Raw genomic sequence first — 19,915 nt, 5'->3', positions numbered from 1 at the left:
AAATGCACAGGAAAATTGCTGGTGTCTTTCCTACCTTCTGTGCATAAACTTTAACTTGTGAATGCGTTGAAAGCCTGGAAGTACTCTGTTTTCATAAGAGCAGAGAAATTGCATGCTCATCAGTGATTTGTGTGTGTTGTGTGTGTTTTACTGGTAAGTGTTAATTAGCTTGAAGTCTATTATTGATGGTGCATAGTACTTAACTGTAAAAGGTTTGTTTTCCTGACTGGTTTGTCATTTACTCTGTGGCTGAGCGTGTCAAAGCCTCTGAGGAAACCAGTGCTTCCCTCCCCCTCGTCCCGGCATGCATTCTGGTGTGGGTATTAGTGTGCACTTCCTCTCCATCTTCATTTTCCTGTTTTTAAGCAGTAAGCTTGGTCATGAGTGTTCACACAGCTAAAAAAGTTGTATGGAAAGAGCCCAGGCTCGCTATGCCTTGGAATACTGACCCACAGGCGTGTTATCCTCGACTGGGTGAGTGTGTGTTTAAATGCATTTTCTAGGCTGGGATAGATGAAGGGATTGAGCTACGCAGGGCTGTTTCCACTCTCTCTACCTGATGCAAACTGCTTTAATTTGGTTCAAGCTTGCAGAATCTGTTAGCGACAGGTTGTCAAAGCCATGGCAGGAAACAGCCCGAAAGAGGGACAGTTACAGGGTGTTTTTTGTGGCACTGCTCCATTGCAAGCACCATGTGAACTGCAGCTGCTTAACATCTACAAGGTCTACTTGGTAATGCCTCTGCTGTGGGTTTCTTTTTTGCATACAAGGTTTAATTTTCCCCACAGTGGTTCTGTTTATTTTTTCATTTTTTCTCCACCTACTTTTTAAGAATATGTTCTTAAACTATGGAAAAATGAGCAAGACATGATTGGAGTCGAAGTGGTCCCTACTTCTCTGAAACTGTACATTGTGTTAGTAATTTCAATACTTAATTGTATTTATTCTCTCCAGTTCCGCTTATGAAACTTTCAGAGACTGCTGGATAGACATACAGCACTTCCAGCACCCCTCACAGAACAGCATGTGATCATGATGGGAGTTTTCTTTCAGAGCAAAACTAGGGGAAAGAGTAGTGTGCGTGACTACGCGCTTGTGCGTGCACCCTGGTTGAGATTTCATGGGCTCAGTATTCCTCTGCTCCCAATGACCGAGGACAAATAGGCTGGAATGGTGTGGTAAACAGCATTTGAGGCTTCCTAATGCTTGTGAATGCTTTTTAAACACAGTAATTGACATGGAAGCAGAGCAGGGAGATGATTCATTTAGGACTTAGAAGCAGAATTACTAATTTTAAACGGAACTAAAAAGATGACTTGTTGAGCTGAGACTTGGATCTCATTTATGCTTACTTCTGGTAACACTGAAGTGGTTTTGTAGATATGCCAGTTTATACAAAATCAGAATCCAAACTCTGTCAGAATTGACAAAAACGTCAAGAAAACTCATTGCCATTGAATGGATTTGCTTTTGTCATAGACTTGCAGCTTTCCCTAAAAGTACAAGGCCTGAGGGATGTGATGTTCACAATCTGCAGCCTGCTGGTGCTGATAGTGCTAGATACAATTTACTTTAGTTGCCTCTCTTTTCAGAAAGTTAGAACAAGGAAAATGTCGGTATGCTCATGGGAGAGGAGCTTAAGTGTTTCAACCAGCCATGCAATTAAATGCTGAACATGGCACTTTGGGAATCCTCTAATACATTTGTCTGTGGAATAGCAGGGAGAGTCTTGCCTTTCCAGCCCTCCAGGTGGGTTTAGCGGGTAAGGGTCACCGGGTGCAGCAGCTCAGATCCATGTTTGTGGATGGATGTGTATTGTCATGGTGCCTGTTCTGAGTGGGGCCACGCTAATGTGTATTTCTTCCTATGCAAGTTGCAGCTGCTTGTCTCCAAGTGTTTCATGTGCATGAGCAGTTCATGATCAGTTCTTAAGCCCTGTTTATCTCTCTGAGCTGAATGCTCTGTTTAATAAAAAATAAATAAATAAAAGAGAGGAGGTGTGTGTGGGGGGGATCAGCCATCATAGAAGTGTGCTGGTGTGGTGTGGGTGTGTTTTAATTCTCTGCCTATAGAAAGTTAGGAACTTTATAAAGCCGTAGGATTGTAGGTCTGCTTTTTGGAAGCACTGCCATGGCAGTGACTTTATATTCTTCCAAGGAAAGTTTTGCTCCACATAAGAAGAGGCAAACACTTATTGGAGTAGATGTATTTATTTAAAACTTTCCAGCAGAGCAGTATTTGTGTGTGTCTTTTTTTTTTTTTATTTTTCCCGTCTCTTTATCCCTCAATTGCCTTATTGTTCAGATGGATGTCTCCATGTCATTTGAGGGGCTCTGTCTTAAGAGAGTAGAAAAAAGATGCCAATTTTAAGAAATCTTCTGAAAGAAGGTGCCCTTAGGGCACCGTTCCTATAAAATGCCAGCTCTTGAAGCCAGTTAGGCACTTGGCAGTAACCGAATAATCTTAGTTGCTATCTTAGGAGTAGTGACTGCTTGTTATTGGCCACTTAGCCACTGCTTGTTTTGTTTGCTAATTTTTCATGTAGTTGTCCCCAGGAGCAAAACAAATCAGTTCACTTTGTATTGCAAGCTGGTTGTCATGCAAAGCTCCCTCTAGTTGATTGAACTTAGTCTTATTTTTTTATAGCAAGAGGAAATAATGTCATCAACATAAGCGAGGCATCCTGCAAAACAGGAGTTCAACAAGGTCTCCTTTGAAATTGGGTGTTTAGTTTAGTAGAGTTTCCCTCTAGCTCTGGTAGCTTCACTCCAAAAATGGCAGGAACCCCAAACTATAAATTAAAAGTTTCCTTTCAGGTGGAAAGCAATTTTATCTATGTTCCCACAAGATATATGCAGTTGATAGCAGCTTGAAGTTATCTTGTTGTGAAGCAAAAAGCTGTTATAATAATAATGTTTACTGGGTTGTTCATGCTATTGTAAGCAGTTGCAAAGCCCTGAGTAGGTTAGTTTGTGCTCCAGCACAACTCTGCTAAGCAAATGTGCTGTTAGAAACTACGCTGACTCTTACAGCACACCGAAATGTATACTTTGGTTTTGGCAGCAGCAGATGATGAATCCCTTTTTGAAATAACATAGTTCTAGATTTTTTTCCTGTGCATAGTTGTTATTCGAGTCTACACATGAGCTGCTTTTCCTTTTCCCCGCCCTCTTTCCTCTTAATTGTCTCATCTTTCTGCATATAGCATATTATTAAATACATGTATTGAAATAGTCTTTTAGTAGAGTAAGTTTGGGTGTGTTGGTTTTGTTTGCTTTTTGGTTTTGTGTGTTTTCTGTTTAGTTCTTTGGAATGGGCCAGTGCCTCTCCGTATTGTGTCCAGTGCAATTGTGTCTGACTCACTTCTGCCGTGTGGAGAAACTGAGTTTTCCCTAGCGGGGGAATAATCTGATGCTGTTTCACTTTTATGTTTCCATTGAAATGTTCTGACCCTTAGCTGGAGGGTGCCATATGCTTCCTGTTCCAGTCCCTTATGAATAGGACAGGAATTGGCAGGAATACGCTCTGCGAGGTGACCTAATTCGTGTGGCGTCCGGGCGGAGCCGGTGCCGGGAGCGCGCCCTGGAGCGGTTCCCTCGCCCGGCCTGCCAGGAGGTGACACGGAGAGCTGCTTCCCTGGGAGCAGCACTAAAACTCACCTCGGGGCCCGTTACCTGAACGTTCAGAAAAGCGGCAAAGCCATCGATGAGAAGAAATTTATTTTAAAAGTTCCTGGATAGAGTCTGTGTCTGAGTTTTGAGTAATGTAGTTTTCATGTGACAAATGAAACGAGTCACTGGGGTTTTCCTTTTGTAATTGGAGAAAGATTAAGTTTCTCAGCTTGATTCCTTCAGTAATAGTAACTCGTTTTGTAAAGCTGATATTTGGCACCTTTTTTCACTTGTGATCAAGCCTAGCATGTAGCAGTGGTCACTAGCAAATTTGTGACCCTTGGTGGTTAAAGGAGCGTTTAGCGTCATTTGTGCAGACGGTACCAGGATGGTTGTAGCCATCCTGCTAAGTTTTGGAAAAGCATGGGTTTCACACTGCAGAGACATACATCCCCTTTTCATGGAGATTAAGTACTGATCCACTCAAAAGGGCGGCACGAACTGACTAGGCTGTGTGTGTGCCTCATCTCTTCCCGCTTGTGGTGGTGGCTGGGGCCACCTCAGAGCTTCTGTGGAGCTGAGCCTGAGCCTACACTGCTAGACTCTTTCGTAAGGAACAGTCATGCTTCTCTCTTCAGATGGTGAAATGATGTGGCAGCTTTAACATCACCACTACTTTTATGTTCTTTTCCCCCCCCTCAGCTATGCTTTTCCCTGCTGAAACCGCAGAGCTCCGTTACTTCAATCAGCAGAGGATACCGAAGGGCTCTTGCCAGGTTTAATGCTCTGTAAAATGCAGTATTTTTAAAGCAACTCACAAAACACTCGGTACGGGCCATTGGAATTAACTTTTACCTTAAGCTCAGCTATAATAAAATCAATATTTACTTGGCCTCCGTGACCCTAGTCTTTTTATATGTAAGGAAAACAAATATTTTCGCTGCTGCATTTAAGGTAGTGAAGAGATAATAAAATCCATATTTCTTCAAAGTGAAATAGTAGATCTCTTCTAAATATAGTACTTTCCAAGCTGCGCTGCCCCTCATGCAGATAGCCCATATGCAGCATTTTGTCAAACTGTGAGGCCTGCAGTCATCTGCAGGGAAAGTTAGGTGCCACTTCCCCAGTTTTGCCTCAGGAAGCAACTGAAGATTATGATCTCTGTAGTTCCTGAAATATATATGAAATGTAAGCATGATGTTTTATTTGCAAAACAGTGCAACTAATGCGTAACTAAATAAAATCCATTTTCTCTGATTTTACTGTAGTGTAAATTTTAATTTTTTGATCATGAACTTAAATACTATATGTTATCAATTCTTGTTGTTACTTTCCTTTCAATGTATATGTTTTAAGCTTCAGCATCCTCATAATAGTGTTTGAAACTGAAGATTATATTGCAGAAATCTTAGAAGCTTGTAAAGAGTAAAATCCAGTCACTTGATGTTTCACCACCATTCCCCTGTTATCTTGAAATCTCATGTGAGCGTTCCTTATCTAATCAACAAAAGTAACTCAAGTATCTTATTTAAAAAAACAAAAGGTGTGGGTTAGGCAGATGGCTTTCTTGTGGAGACATGCCTCAGCCTTTCATTTAGCAACCTTGCATGCTTGCAGAGTCTCCCACAGCAGCCAAAGTCATTTGACAGTTTAGGAAAAATGCGAGAAAATGTGAGTTAACTTCAATATCAAAAGATGACTATCAGTATACTTTACTATAGCAAGCAGGGCTGAGCTGGACTGTTAAATGAAAGTAAATATTCTTTCTCCTTTTCTTTTGACCTATAGGCAAAACTAATTCTGTTGATGTTGGAAGTTGGTGTTGCAAATGCTGATGCCCAGACAGGATTAAGGCACCTGGTGTATGTACCACTTGCGTTGCTGCAGCCCACCAGGGCCTCTGCGAAGTGTTAGCCCTGCGCTGGGTGCCTGTGACTTTGGGTGTCGAGGAAGCAACTGGGGACTCTCAAGCCCCAGGAATTCACCAAAACACCCTGATCTCGTCCCAAGTTCTTCTCTTTATCTCTTCTCCAATTACCTCTTATGACCTTATAGGCAGCTATATTATGCATTGTAACATTTTGAAGCTGATGTTGGTTGTGTAGTTTGCAGTGTAGCAGCCCAAGGTGTGATATGCAGCTAGGGAGAACTGTGGAAAAGCGGGGAGGAGATGGTCTGAAAGGAGGCCAGCTGTAAGCCGGGAGCTGCTAGACTTGACACTGAGTCAGGCCGCCATCCCCACACCCTCCCCCATGCCAAAACATGCTATCTCCTTCCAGATAAGACCCAAATCTTTAAATCTTACAAAGTAAATATTAGGAAAAAGTGCAGAAAAGGGAGACAAACACAATTCCCCCACCCTTGTTGCCTTCAAGCTACTAGTGAAGTCTGAGTGGAATAAAGAGAAATGTAGGGATATGGATCCCAGGGCAGTATGTCCAAATAGGATCTGGGTCAGGTTATCACAGGCCTTGCACAGTCAGATGAATTAAAGCAGAAATCTCCGTTTCTGTTTTAGGTGGGGCTCCTATGCAGCACAAAATGTGAACTGAATTTCGTGCTGCAGCTCTTGCAGAGTTGTTATTCTGGAGTATGGATAGATGGTTGAGACGTGTGTGCCCACAGAAAGCTTTTTAGTGTGTTAGCTTTTGATTGAGCAGCAAAAAACACTTTTTTGGATTGCACTGAAACAGTGAATTTGTAAGCAGGCTGTGTTCATTTGGTCTATCTTGATAGCAGAAGGTGCTTGAGAAGTTTCCCTTGCAATGTATCATAAGAATCATGAGCCCAGTGAGACTAGAAAAGCATACTTATTGAAAAATACTAAAATTATTAAAGTTGTCTTTAAAATTGTTACTGACTTTGTTATTTCAGAATCAGTTGCACGCTCTTTCTCTTCTCTGCTAATGTGTGCAGCCAAAACCTAGTTAAGTGCCTGAGCTTAAAAACTTGAGGTCTGAAAAATGTCCATCTGGTAAAAATGAGCTCTTGCTCTGAAAAATAAACCCCACTTAAGTGGATCTGAAAGTAATTCAAAGTGTGCTTTAGCAAATATGCTCAAGTAGTTGTAGCTGGTAGAAGCAAGGTTTGGCTGACACTGAAAGTTTCCTTGGACCTGCTATATAAAAACAATACAAACAAAATCAATTTTAAGGCAAAAGTCAGATGATTGGTATTAAATATTTGGAGCATCTTGGAAGTAGGTACCATTCAGCTGCAAAACACATGAAACATTCTGTGTTTAAATTATCACTTTAAAAAAAAAAAAAAATTTCAAATGAAGTAGCCTGCAGAAGCAATCAGAGTGGTTTACAGTCAGCATATACAGAAGAAACAGCTGTTTTCTAGCACCTCTTGCTGAAGTCCCAGCGTGGAATTCCTTATTCCTTCTCCCTGCCTGTCTCTGGTTCCTTCTGCCGCACGTGCGAACCTGCATGCCTAGAAAACAGCACATTCCAGTGTGATAGGGAGCGGGTCAGGTCATGTTGGCAAAGCTTTTGTATTCTAATGATAACATTGTCCTAGAGAAAATATCCTTGAACATTATACACAGCAGAATCTTCACCAGTAAATAATTAGCCATTGTTTTGAGAGCCTTACAGAGCTCTTGGTCTGTAGGAGACCATTTGGCTAGCCTAGAATCACTAGCCATTAAAAAAAACCCATCTGTATGTATTATGTCACACACCTTATCAGTGTCTGGAGGATTTTAGAAAAAAAGTACATTTTCTTCATCACCGGACTCCAGCATCCAGTCCTGCTTCTGACCCTAGTTCAGTTACTGATTAATTGTTGCTCTGTGAATTGCTCTGGGGCCGACTTATTTTCATAGCGTGGTCTGTGGGAGCACAGCAAGGATGATACGAGTGTTCGTGGAAGATCCTGTTCAGCGGCTCATGCAGCCCAGAGAGCAGCAGGTTTCCTTGGAAATCTTTTTCTTGCTAAAGCAGTAGCTCTCAGTGACTTTTGGAGGCAACCAGATGAACGGCTGGACTTGTGTTATTAGTGCTTGTTTTGCAGTGGAAGAGTGCGCGATATGCAGATACAGATGTAACAAAAGCCTTTTTTTCTTGTTTCTCTGTCTCTGTATGTTCTTTCTTCTGTGGTATTTTGCTGCCAGCATAAGCAAATTTTTGTTCCTTTACCTTTTGAGATAAGCACATACCAGAGGTATGCGGTGGATAGAGTCAAAATGTCAAGTTCTGAAATAGTGATCTATGTTACCAAACAATTCCTGGGGGAGGGCAGAGGGAGGAACCCCAGATGTGGTTAAGTGATGGTTTTCTTAGCTTTCCTCAAGCACGATATTGCTAATAGCTCTGTGGGCTGTATTTTTGTTATTGTTTTTTGGCAGGGTGGGTTGGCTTCATCTCTTTTCCTTTCCGTTATGCTGTTGTACCTTTGAAGTGCTAATGAAGTGCTAGTGCTAATAAAAGGTAGAAATTAATTCCTTTTTTGGAAGATCTTCAACTTGCCCATAACGCGCATCACCAGGAGGTGAAGATACTGCAGCTGGGAGGGTGAGGTTCTGTGTCATCTTCTAATGCTCCCTGACCGAACCCAAATTAACACTCCCCATCTGAAGGGCACAAAGGTTACTAGTCACCAGCTCTTTCCACCGCTGTTTAGAGAGTAGAGGAATTATAATGTAGCACTGTGATGTGAATAGAAAGACTGGAGAAATGTGACTCTGATTACAGACGAGACTGAAGCTTCTGGGATTTTTATTTGTTTGGTCTTTGGCAAGTTGTTATTTTTTTCATTGTTTATACTTCTCTCTGCAGGACTGAAGACAAGCCTCCTGCTTGTAGGATGCTGTAATTAAGTATGTCAAAATTCAAACCAGTATAGTGGGTTGTTAAGTTTAACTCAATGCTTAGTCACATTAATTCTGTTGAGAGGAGGAAGAGGGAGGAGGGGAAAAAAAAAAAAGGCATATCTTCCTTTTCCTTGGTAATTTTTTCTTTGGCACTCTGGTGGTCTCTCCTTTTCCTTTCACTGAGTTTTTGCCTGTCATCATAAAAATCTGAGGTTTCTGTGTTTGAAGAAAGAGGTCTGCAAAAGTTGTTGTGGAGCCAGTTGTGTCAGCCTGCAGCAGGATTGGAAAGAGCTATAGGATAATGTCAGGAAGCCATATTCCATGACTGGTCCATATGGCCTTCATAGCATTCTTCATGCCCTCGCAAGTGTGCCATGAAATTTTGAGAGGAATTGGTAGCTAGCATAGCCATGTAAAAGTGGAAAGAGGTTTTTTTTTTTGTTTTGTTTTTTTTTTTTTTTTTTTAGCTTCGGGCCATCTCGGTTATCCTTTAAACATAAATTCTCCTTTCTGGAGGAGTTGAGCGATGATCACGTTAATGTTGCTCACGCTGTCAGAGCGAATAGCAGGTCGGTGACTGCGATGCTCAAAGTGCTGGTCCTGGTAGGCCGCCTGGTAAGCTAAGAGTGCAGTTGCAGGATTTCCTTCCTCTCGACTTTGATGTGGTAGGTTTCATGAATACCTGTGTTTTGTAAATCATCCGCCTCCGTCACAGGCTGGTCATGCGTCAGCACTGGAGAATTTGAAATATGAAGAGAGCATTGCAGCTTGTGTTGTGGTATTTCGTGCAGCCGTGTGCATGATTTCGTATGCGTATATCATTAATACTGCTTCCCACTTCTTGTTTTTTTCAGATTTTTTGCATTTCATTTTCTTTCTTGGTCTTCAGCTTTATTTTTTGTATTATGGGTCACTAAATATTGTGCGTTTAGAGAGTAACCTTAGAGTAGGAGCATTTCTGTGGAAAACTAGAAGCTGTAGGTAACATCAAATTGGAAAGATGCTCAAATGTAGAGATCTAAACAGCGCTGCGTGAATTACAGACCAGAGAAATTTTGGTTCTTAAAAATCTAGTTGATTTTTCTGATTTGTTTTTCTGGTTTGTTGTCTGAAGCTCTGAACAGCTGAAGAGGAATCTTGGGTTGGCTGTTGAATGTGAAGGTGTTCTAGGTATTCATATTATAACGGTTTTTGTATGGTAAAGAAGGATGATTGAAAAGAGCTTCAGAGGTAGAAAATGGGATTTGACTGCGTTACAGGCACAGTAAAATTGTTAGTGTTGTAAGTGTCAAGCAGTTATTGAGCAGCCAGAGACCAACACTCTTTAAATGTTAAATCTTCCTCTCTGCTTGAGTTTCAAGGCAAAAGTGCCAACTGTTCCTCTCCAGCTCGGCCTACCTGCCTCCTTCCCACAGGGCACACTTGTGTGTCTCCACAGCTTCTCACTGCTACGCAAGTGGGATTAAAAAAGTAAAACAAAGGCCCACTTACTAATAAACTAAAGAAGGTGCAGAGTACTGAGTTTGGGCAGGGGACGAAACCTCCCTTAGTAAGCCGCAAACCCCACTGCCGAATTCCAACAACTGTGTTCTCTGTTTAGTCAAGGTTCCCTGACCTGTTATGGCTGACTCTGTGTGTGTGTGTGTGTGTGTGTGTGTGTGTGTGTGTGTGTGTGTGTATTCATTCCCGGGACTGATCAGCTGGCAGCTCTGTGCAACTCATATGCCAAACAGAAAGTGAAAGTAGCAATCTCTTAGGAAACTTTAACAATCAAATTGCCTTCAGTTTTGCTTTGTTGGGTGCAGGGATAACTGGCAGAAGGGGCTGAAGTTACCTGTGGTAGTTAGTATTGCAAAATGGTTAAAATAAAACTTTTGTTTTGCTTCTGAATTTGTAGAGAAGGATTTAAGAAATTGAATTAAAAATACATGCTAAGTTGAATGGTATTTTCTCTCATTTTGTGGTTGTGTACACACATTTCTCGCATCTTCCGCATACTTGGGTATATAGCGTACAAAACCAGGTATTTGGAGACGACGCATGTGTGAACTACAGTGTGTTTTGTAGTCCTACTTCACTCAAACCCCTTTGAGTGGTTTGTTCTTTCTGAAATAGTGATGTCCTTCTGATGTTTCAGAAATAAGAAAAGTAACGAAATGAAGTTTACTAATGTGTTACTTCCATTTCCATAAGGTGAATAGCATTAAATGGTGGGGTGCTTTATTTGTCTTTTTTTTTGGTTTTGTTTTGCTTTTTTAAGCTACCCAACTTTCTTGTTGTGTGTTATGTGCAGTGCATGTTACTGAGACTTTGAAATCTGGATTTCTTGCATATGTGCATGAGTCTAGCTTTCGCTTGCAGAAGAGCAAATATAAGGCTACTAGAACAAACCTAGAGAGGAAGCAGGTATGTTTTGACCTGTTAGGAGGACATGCAGAGTTGTTCCTCTGCTCTGATCAGCAGTGCTCCTTTGGTATGCTTCCAGGATTGCATCTCTGCTTTATCCCTTGTCCTTTCCCTCCCTGCTAGGCCCTTCACATGCCAACAAAAGGAATGTTAATCCAGACCCTTTGCACCCCACTCATACCTGCGTGAATGATCTGGTTCAGCTTCAGCAGAGCTGGTTGATGTTTGGAAGTTGTTATAGCAGCAAATCTGAAGAGATTGTAACTGCTTTTCTTGGGAGAGCTAGGGATGTGCAGATAAGGTGCTAATCTTCCATCTCCAACTAAGATGTGATCCTTAACCATGCCTTTAAGCGCACTGCTTGCTTTAGATGTGCTTGTATCACCGTTCCACAGATTTACTGGAAATATTTTTTTTCAGCACTGATTGCTTACAGTAAAAAACATTATTTAATGCTAATAGCAATTGCTTTTCCTTTTGCAAGGAGGGGCAGGTGGTGGTGAAAGCTTCTGAGGAAATTCTCCCCCATGCATTAGCAAAGCACATGTGACCCAGCAATGGTGATACTGTCCAGGGGCTTTGGTTTGTTTGCAAGCGCTGTTTGTAGAGTTAACAGCTCTGTTTCCAAAGTGTCTTGGGGCAAACACTCCGAAGTTCCTGTATAAACTAAGTTTCGTATTACATCTAATTCTTTTATCAGCTACAGAGTTTGTATTTTGCATTTTCCTGTTGCTCTGCTATATAGCTTCCCTTCCCTACTCTCAGAAAGAGTTGATTTGCATGTAGTTATCCTCCTTTGCCCAAACTACATGAATTATGCCAGCAAAGGCTCTTCTTTCTTGACACAGCACTAGCTCTGCCAGAGATTTTGTTAGTGATGTCCGTGCAAATTTTTTGCATGCCAAGACACCGTAGTTGTGCCAGCAAGACTTGATAGTGTACGTCTGCACTTAGATACTGAATTTGCCCACTGGTGGTAAAACTCTTTCAGGCTAAAGGTCACTGTTTCTTCTAGTTTTCATTACAGACCATTGAAAGGCACAAAGGCCTTCTGCACATGGGGGAATTACTAAACAACGTTTAAAAAGTTACCGCCTAGTCAAGTCAAAACATCTAGGCAGGTCTAGTTTTAAAGGATCTTGATCACTGCTGCTGAGCTAGACTCCAGATAACCTTTTGTGTTAGCTGTTCTACCAGCTCTGCAATTGGTCATGCTGCTTAAGTCTCTTCAGACTCTGTTCTGACTAACAGTCCTGCTGGGTTTAGCTGTGGTGCCTGGAGAGGTTCCCAGAAGGAAGGCAGTGCTGGGGCAGAGAGAAGGTCTGTGGAGCCTGTGATAGTGTTTACAGGCAGATACCAGGTACGAGTGGCACTTCCTCTCATGTGCCTTATTTTGCAGTGCTTCACAGTTCAGGGGTTTCCTCACACACAAATTATCCATCTTTTTGCAGACTCTTAACTTCATGGACTTATCTAAATGCTTTTTTAGCTCGTTTATGCTAGTACTTGGTCTTGTTTTCACTGTTGGTTACTGTCATTAGCTGTGATACTCAGGCTAGCAGTAGTCAGGCTGCAGACTTCAGTGACTGGGGTCACTGAGACACCATCTGCTCCGCACAGGGACATCAGCTTTTGGCAAAGAGAGAAGAGCCTTAAACTCTGCTTGCCTTAACTGAGCACTCAAGGACTGTGGATCCTGAGCCCAGATGTGTCAGAAGGATTTCATCAAATGTACCCAGGAAAGGACTGTGTCTGTTACATCTGTGAGATGTTGCTGGAGGCAGCTGTAATTATCTGACTTGTAATTACCTGCTTTCATTAGGTAATTTTTCTTTCTCTGTAGCCAGTCTCTAGATGATGTCTCTGTTCAAAGTTTGCATGCCCCCAGAAAACCTTTTAAGTGTTAGAGTGACAGTATTCAAAATCCACATTTTCATCACCTCAGGTTTCATCACAGTCATACCAGAAGCTGGTAACTAAGTCATAAAAGCACAGTAAAAGTACATGTATACGTGTAACTCTTTAGATAAACACTTGTCTACCGAAGCACCTTGGTTCAGGCTCTGCGCAGGCCTTGATGCTCTTTGAACTTTGCTCTCCTCTTGGCTGTGCTGTTTCCGTGTCTGTTTTGGCCTGTGCTGGGGCGGCCGGCCTGGAATGGCGTGTCCTGGCGGGAATGGTATGTCCCTGCCACGGCATGAGGCCTCGGCCCCGCGCTCTTTAGCGGCTCCCCGGCTTGTTTGGCTGCGCAGATCCCTGTTTCGGTGCTTTCCACGTGCCCATTCTGCAACTGTCACTGCGGGATTTATGTCCTTGCCAAGCAGTTGTTCGGGGGGGAGTTCAGCTTTGGGGTCTAATTAATGACTAAGCTGTGGAAGGAAATGGGAGCTGAGCTAACATATAGGACTAGCAGTGCCTAAACCTGCAGCTCTTCAGATCACAAGACAAAGAAGACTTCTTGTCTTGGCCAGAAGCTGTAAGAAGGGACATTCATAACATTTTTCTCCAATTTTTCTCTTATTCTTTCCTCATTACAAGGATGGTCTCACTAAATACATGAGTAACATTAAAAAGTGCTTGTGTGAATGTGTTACTTCTTGCCTCTGGAGAAAGAGCAGTAATTTCTGCATAGACAGACTCTTAAAAGCTTTGTTTAGTACCATGTTTTTTATGCGCAAGAGTTCTTTCTTCCCCAGTAGTACTTTTCCTTGGTCGGTAAAGGGATGTGGCTGAGAAAAGTGATATTTATTGTCTCAAGATAAGGACATGCTTTCCTGATCTTCCTCCTTAGTACTCAATAAGAATGCCAAACACTCAGAATATTTTGGGTGGGATATGTGAAGATAAGATCCAGTTAATTTGTGGTTCCAGTTTTGCATTTATCTTGCACTCATTTTGTCCCTAAAGTATTCTGGTAGGTTGAATTTTAATTCATGTGTGTCTGGCTGATAGAGGTTGCTTTTGCTTTTCTCTCTCTTTTTTTATTTTTTATTTTTTAAACTCCTATTTCTTTTAGAGCATAATTAGGGCAAACTTTATGGACTGCTTTAAAGCTTCCACATTTCAGGTTCCTTAATAATTACAAAGGTTAATAGGCTGAGGTAAATAATTTACAATCATCAGCATGATTCTGATCCTCTACAGAATAATGGAATAGCTATTGAAGCACAATCTGGAAACAGATTTATTGATTTATTTTATCTTTTTTTTTTTTCATTTCGATGTGTCCATATGGTATCTGTGTTAGAATGGGGCTTAGGATAGTGAACACTTTTTCAGCAAGTGATTGAATGAGTTTTGAGGTAGATACTGAGAAGTTTGGGGGAGGACTGTGCAACATACTTGTTTACAATAACAAAAACAAAAACAATACTTAGTGAAAAGTAGATTGCTTCCATCTTCCTTCCTTCCTTCCTCTACTTCACTGTGAGCATGTGTTGTCATCTTGGACGTGTTCCCATCTACTCAGCCCTGGAGAGGCTCCAGCTGGAGCACCGGGTCCAGTTCTGGGCTCCCCGGTAGAGGAGAGACATAAATCTTATGGGAGTGAGTCTAACAGAGGTCCATAAAGATAACGAAGGACGTGGACCCTCTCTGAGATGAGGAGAGGCCAAGAAAGCTGGGGCTGTTCAGCCTGGAGAAGAGAAGACTCAGGAAGTCTGATCAGCCTGTATAAACATCTGGAAGGGCGATGTGAATAGGCTGGAGTTGGACTCTTCAGCGGTGCCCAGCGACACTGAGAGGCAACGGGCACAAATTGAAATACGGGAAACTGAAGTTAAGCGTAAAGGGGAAAAACAAAACAAAACAACCCTTTACCGTCTGGAGGTTTGAACAGTAGAGGTTGTTCAGATTATCCACAGAGATTGTGGAGTTTCCGTCCTTGGAGATGTCCCAAAGCTGTTGGCACACAGTCCTGGGCAGCCTGCACTAGGTGACCCTGTTCTGAGCCAGGGATTGTTGATCCAGAAGATCTCCAAGGATCCCTTCCCAATTTAGCTGTTTGAGTCCCCGAAAACACTTGAAAGCAAAAATTTATTGACTCTCCTGATAGCAAAATGAGCAGTGTTGTGTTCATGTGGGTGGTGAAGCTTGTGACACGTGTGGGATGCCATGAGGTATTCACATGAAAGTGCTAGAAGTCTTTTATTGGCATTGCAGTGATTATAACATTTATGAGTTTTATAAGGGATATATTAAATGTGTTGCCTATTTTTTGTCTAGAAATCTAGTTCCAAGTGGGGAACAAGTTTATTGCCTTCTAAGACAGTTCTTTACTAGTTTATTTTATAAACTCATGAGTTAGTACTAGGAAATAAAGTTTTTGTTAGGTTTTATGGAGGATGCCCAAGTATATGTGTGCGCTAATTATTCTCTTAAAATGAAACTTCTAAATACCATCAGATATTTGGTATTTAAACCTGTCAAACGTAAGCATTTACTTAGCAACTTTGATGACTGAGTTAGTTATGACTGTCTTTTAACAGACTATTGAAAAGATTTAAATTCTGTGTTATAAATTCGTTTTTTTTAAGTAACACTAGTCTGCAAGTTATTGTCGCTGAAACGACACCTTTATTGGCCGTATCTGATGGTATTTATTTAGCTCATTTGCAGATGAATTTAAATAGTATTTGTGTAGTTTTTAAAAATAACTGTTCTGTTGCTTTTGGTTAATAACATTACAACATCTTTTTCTTTAGATGCTCAGTTAATCTCCTTCTTCGGAGGAGAGGACACCGATTATGCTCAGTGATTATGCCAGTTGTTTTAGCACCGTGGGTACCGGGGGGCTGGGGATGGCGGGAGGCCGCGCGGAGAGGTCGCGGTGGGCCCAGGGCAGACGGGGTCACTGCTGGGGCAGTGTGCATATGCATTCACCCTTATTAACTTACTCTCAGGAAATTGGAGCATGTATTTGTAGGCAGGAGCCAAGCTTTATTAGCCTGTTGCTCAGGAAATGGCTTTTATTTATGCAGGAAAAGCTGTTTGACCTAGAGAGGTTTAGAGCAGCAGTGATGGACTGTGATGGAAGGTGATTTTTGCATGGAGGGAGATGCATGGAAGAGCCTAGAAAGGAGATGGGCCGCTCTGAGGAGTTGTGTCAGGAAAGGTTTCAGGGTGAGACTGGGGGAGAATGGGGAATTAAGGGACTTTTGGGTTTGCTGTGTTTGGGGAAAACGTCTGGTTTTAACTGAGTTGGGATGAAAGACCGAAACATGAGTGAGAAGATGCCGATTCGGTGGCCACAGAGTAATACGTGGGAAAATGATGCAAATCTCTTGTTCTCAGAGCACCGTTTCCTGAAGCTGGTAAACAGTGTCATCTGGTTGGAAATTTGCTACCATAGCTAGCAGGAGGAGAGAGCTGCAAATACGCTGCTCCTGCCTGGGCTGACTTTGGCCCCCTGTTCGAGCAGGGTTTCTCCTGTGCACCGCGTGCGTGTGCCCGCCGCTGGTGTGCAGCGGGGCTGCGTGCGGAGGTACCTGCTGTGGTTCTGCAGCCCGTGTCGGGCAGGAGCTGAGAGCAGATCATCAGTGATTCCTCTGACCTTGCATCCTGTGAACCACCTCCACACATGCAAGGGAGCCCAATAATAGTTCTAATTTGTACAGAGAAGAAAGAGCAGATGGACAACCTGAACCCGTGGAAAGCAATTCTGTTTTCATTGTAACCTCTCAGAAATGCAAGGCCTAATCTTGTTTGTAACAAAGCAAGCTGCAGCCAATCTTTTGTAACTGCTACCTTTTATTCATCTACAAGTTTAGTCTGAGCATCTCTTTACGTGCCCTCCTGTTTGCCTGCTTAAGAACATGGTAATGAGCAGATTTTGGAGGGGAATCCTGCCTTCGCTCTCTTTCGATTTGCCTGTCATGCTTGTTGGAGTCTTGGAGATGGATGGAGGGAACTTGTCTTCCTGTTCACTGTGAGTGAGATTTGGCCTTTCGTATCTACTGGGCATGTATCATCCTATCCATTCTCACTTGTGATAACTTTGTCACTCGTTCTTCTGTAGTGCACTTTTTTGATAGCACAAATACTTTGCTTTAAATGTTTTGGTAAAAACTCTTCCAGCATGAGTCACTGGTGTGTGACCCCCCCGTAGCCTGTGGTTGCCCAGGTTAGGAGCTGTTGTGGGTGGCTGGAGTGAAACAGTCTGTGGGTAGGGAGGCCCAGCTGGATGCCGTGGGGGTCCCCTTGGCCCGCCAGTGCTGCATGCGGAGGTGCTTCTGCCAATCTAGTGTCTCAGTTTCCTCTGTTACCTCAGGGTTACGCATGCAGTCCATGGGCCTTGCTAGAGCTGTGGCATGCCAGGGACTGGCTTTGGAGACGCGGCTGTGGTAGGAGAGAGACAGACCTGCAGGCCTCTTGTCTCTCTGCCCCCTTTCCCCCTGCTGTCTGTTCTTCGCTTTGCTCCCCTCTGTTCCTGCAGGCTGCCTGGAAACGTAAGGCAGGATTTGGGGCGCTGGTGCCTCGAGAGCAGCCCTGACTGCGCGGGTGTTGGCCTGCCCCTCTCATAATGGGTCTGCCGGGGGTGTTGTGACACTCGGCCTGGAATTCTTACTTTGCGATGTCACTGTGTGAACACAGTACAGTAGTTGAGTGATAGGTGTGGGTGTTGGAGAAGGCCTTTTGTGTGGAGTCACAGTGTTATTTCTGTGTCTGAGAGCTTTTGTGGGCTCTACAGCTTCCTTTTAAAAGCATTGCAGTGAGCCGAGGCTGGCGGCACAGCGTGTCGCATGGCTTTTGCTGGGAGGTATGGAAACGGCTATTTTAATATCGCCTCAGCTGCGAGGATGCCTTCTCCTAAGTTATCAGTTGCTGGGAGAGTAAATCAGTTGCTGTGAAGTAAATACAGTTTAGCCCTGACTCGCAGCACGCTCCGGTGAGAACCGGGGGCTCCTGGTTGCGCTTCTGCCATGTTCTGGTGGGGGGAAGCACCGGGGAGAGGGGTGCAGGGGTCTTTCTGGAGAAAACAGCTTGCTGGGTGTATTTTTGCCCAGCTGAAGTTCAGAGAGGGAAGAGAAAGGATTTTTTTTTTTTTTGGTAGCTATTTGCTGGATGTTATTCTTTCCAGAGAAGCCTGTAACGCACAAACTCTCTTCCCCGTGACTCCTGTGAGGCTCTGGGTGCCGGTGGCGCCTGGGTGGGCGATGCCGATCTCCACGCACTCCACCTGGAGGCTTAGGCAAAGGGATGCCTCTAACTTTGTGACATTCTTGCTGTCTTAATTGAAATCCCCAGGCTAATTTCTTTACTGTGGAAAAAGAGAACTTTTATGTGCCTTACAGTTCAAGGTGTAAATGAAGAGCTAGAGATGACCCTTGGTAATTTCTGCTGGAGCTGTTGGCGAACAAACCATGGGAATTGCCCAGTCCAGTCTGTAAAGCTCTCCAGGGCACTCTCCTTGCAGTGGTGCCCTGCAAGCTCTCCTGCCTGTGATAGTTCTTGAAAGATGGAAGTTAAGTAGTACAGTTCTGCCATGCAATGGGTTTTGGAAAAATGAGGAAGCTGTCTCTCAGAATGATGCAGAGGTGAACTGAAGGGCAAACCACAAACCAGTGAGGTTTTTGTCTTTCATTTCTCTTCTGTATTTAGATCAGTGAAATTTCTTTTAGCATCTGCACATGGTAATCACAAAGCAGTAGGCTGGGAATGGACTGCAGTGTGAAAGCGGTGCCACGCGCCTCGGGGACGATGCTGAGGGTGGAGGGGGCAGCGAAGGGCTGCGAGAGCGGCCGGTGGGAGTGTGCAAATGCCCAGGCAAAGCTTGGGCACTCGGTCACAAGAGATGTTTGTTCAGAGCACGCACTTGTTTTGCAGGCGTGCATCATGTTGTATGACAGAAACAAGCAAGATTCAGCAAACAGGATTCCAGAACAGGAAGCTTTTCTTTGTTCTGCTGTCATCAAGAGTTTAGGGTAGTGTTCTCTCTCTCTCTCTCTCTCTCTCTCTCCCCCCCCCCCCCTTTTTCTTTTTTTAATTTTCCTTTAAAGGAACAAAGTGTTCTGACTGTGGGCCATTAGGATTCCATTAGCTGACTTGAGGGCAGGCAAAGCTGCACCTCTTGGAGGAAGCAGTCTGTACAGTGATGAAGCAGGGCTTGGTTCGTGCTCAGTCCTCCCCCTCTGTGCAGCCCTGCTCCTGTTGAGGCCGTATGAAGCCATATGAAAGGGAACACAAGTGTGTTAGTGACTCTGTGAGTTTTTCTCACTTGTCTATGACTGCTGACATTCCTTATGTCTTGCTTGAGAAGTTGTATGTGTGTAGTGCCATGTGCTCTGCTGAATGGTAATACTTTTTTTTTTTTTTTTTTTAACTGAATGTAGCTAATTTGTTATCTGAATCATTCTTAACTACCAGGGGTTACCTTTATACACTCACAGGAATCTAGAGATTAATTAGATGCAGAAAAATAACTTATCGTTGTTAATGAAGTATTGGCATTTCGTTTACAAACCTTTCGTCTTTCCAGAGATTTGCAGCAGAAAGCTTAACACAACCCTAGCTGTAATGACCAATTGCTAAAATTGTTGCTTATAGAACAAACACTTTCCCAGTCAAGGTGGAATCTAAAACACTTGTGTTTTAGACATATAGTGGTGTCATGTTGAAGTGCAGGAGGAAAAGAGTTGTGAGCCCTTCTGTACATGAAGGGGCTGAGAGAGGGAGGAAGCTGAGAGGAGGTCCAAAGCTCCTGGTGCAGAGGATTTATAAAAGCCAAAACTGTCTTCATAATTGTTCTTTTACACAGTCAGTGTGTGAAAGGATACTTTTTATTTCTTTTCTTTCTGTCTTTTTTTTTTTTCTCCCCTTCGTCATGATTTGACTTCATTATCTTCGTAGGGCACAACTGCTTTAAAAGAATATGAGACCACAAACCTTGTTTGGGATTATTGATCCTTAGAGAAGTTTAGGGATGGAAAAAGGCAGACCAAGTCTTAGGAAAGCATTGGGGTAGCTGCGCAGTTGGGGGATATTGGCTGGAAAGGGAGAGAATTTGGTAACTTCTCTAGCATTTTAGCTGAGTTATACCGAAAGGGAAATCTAATTCTTATTTTATTGATACATTCAAAGC

General features: G+C 43.0%; 1 protein-coding gene across 1 annotated transcript in view; it reads left to right on the top strand.

Annotated features, from left to right (window-relative positions):
• The first annotated feature begins 378 nt into the window (after nucleotides 1-378).
• UTRN (utrophin) overlaps nucleotides 379-19,915 on the top strand; it is a 303,290-nt gene continuing 283,753 nt past the window's right edge. Inside the window, exon 1 of the mRNA XM_088537058.1 lies at nucleotides 379-474. Within this exon, the coding sequence (XP_088393184.1) occupies nucleotides 381-474 (94 nt within the window). The 5' untranslated portion in view covers nucleotides 379-380. The remainder of the gene's footprint in view (nucleotides 475-19,915) is intronic.

This window comes from Tinamus guttatus, unplaced genomic scaffold, assembly GCF_059628265.1.
Source record: "Tinamus guttatus ecotype Peru unplaced genomic scaffold, ASM5962826v1 Tinamus_guttatus_pri_ptg000716l, whole genome shotgun sequence".
NCBI lineage: Eukaryota > Metazoa > Chordata > Aves > Tinamiformes > Tinamidae > Tinamus > Tinamus guttatus.
The sequence above is the reverse complement of the archived record's forward strand: the minus strand, read 5'-3'. Positions and strand labels throughout refer to the sequence as shown.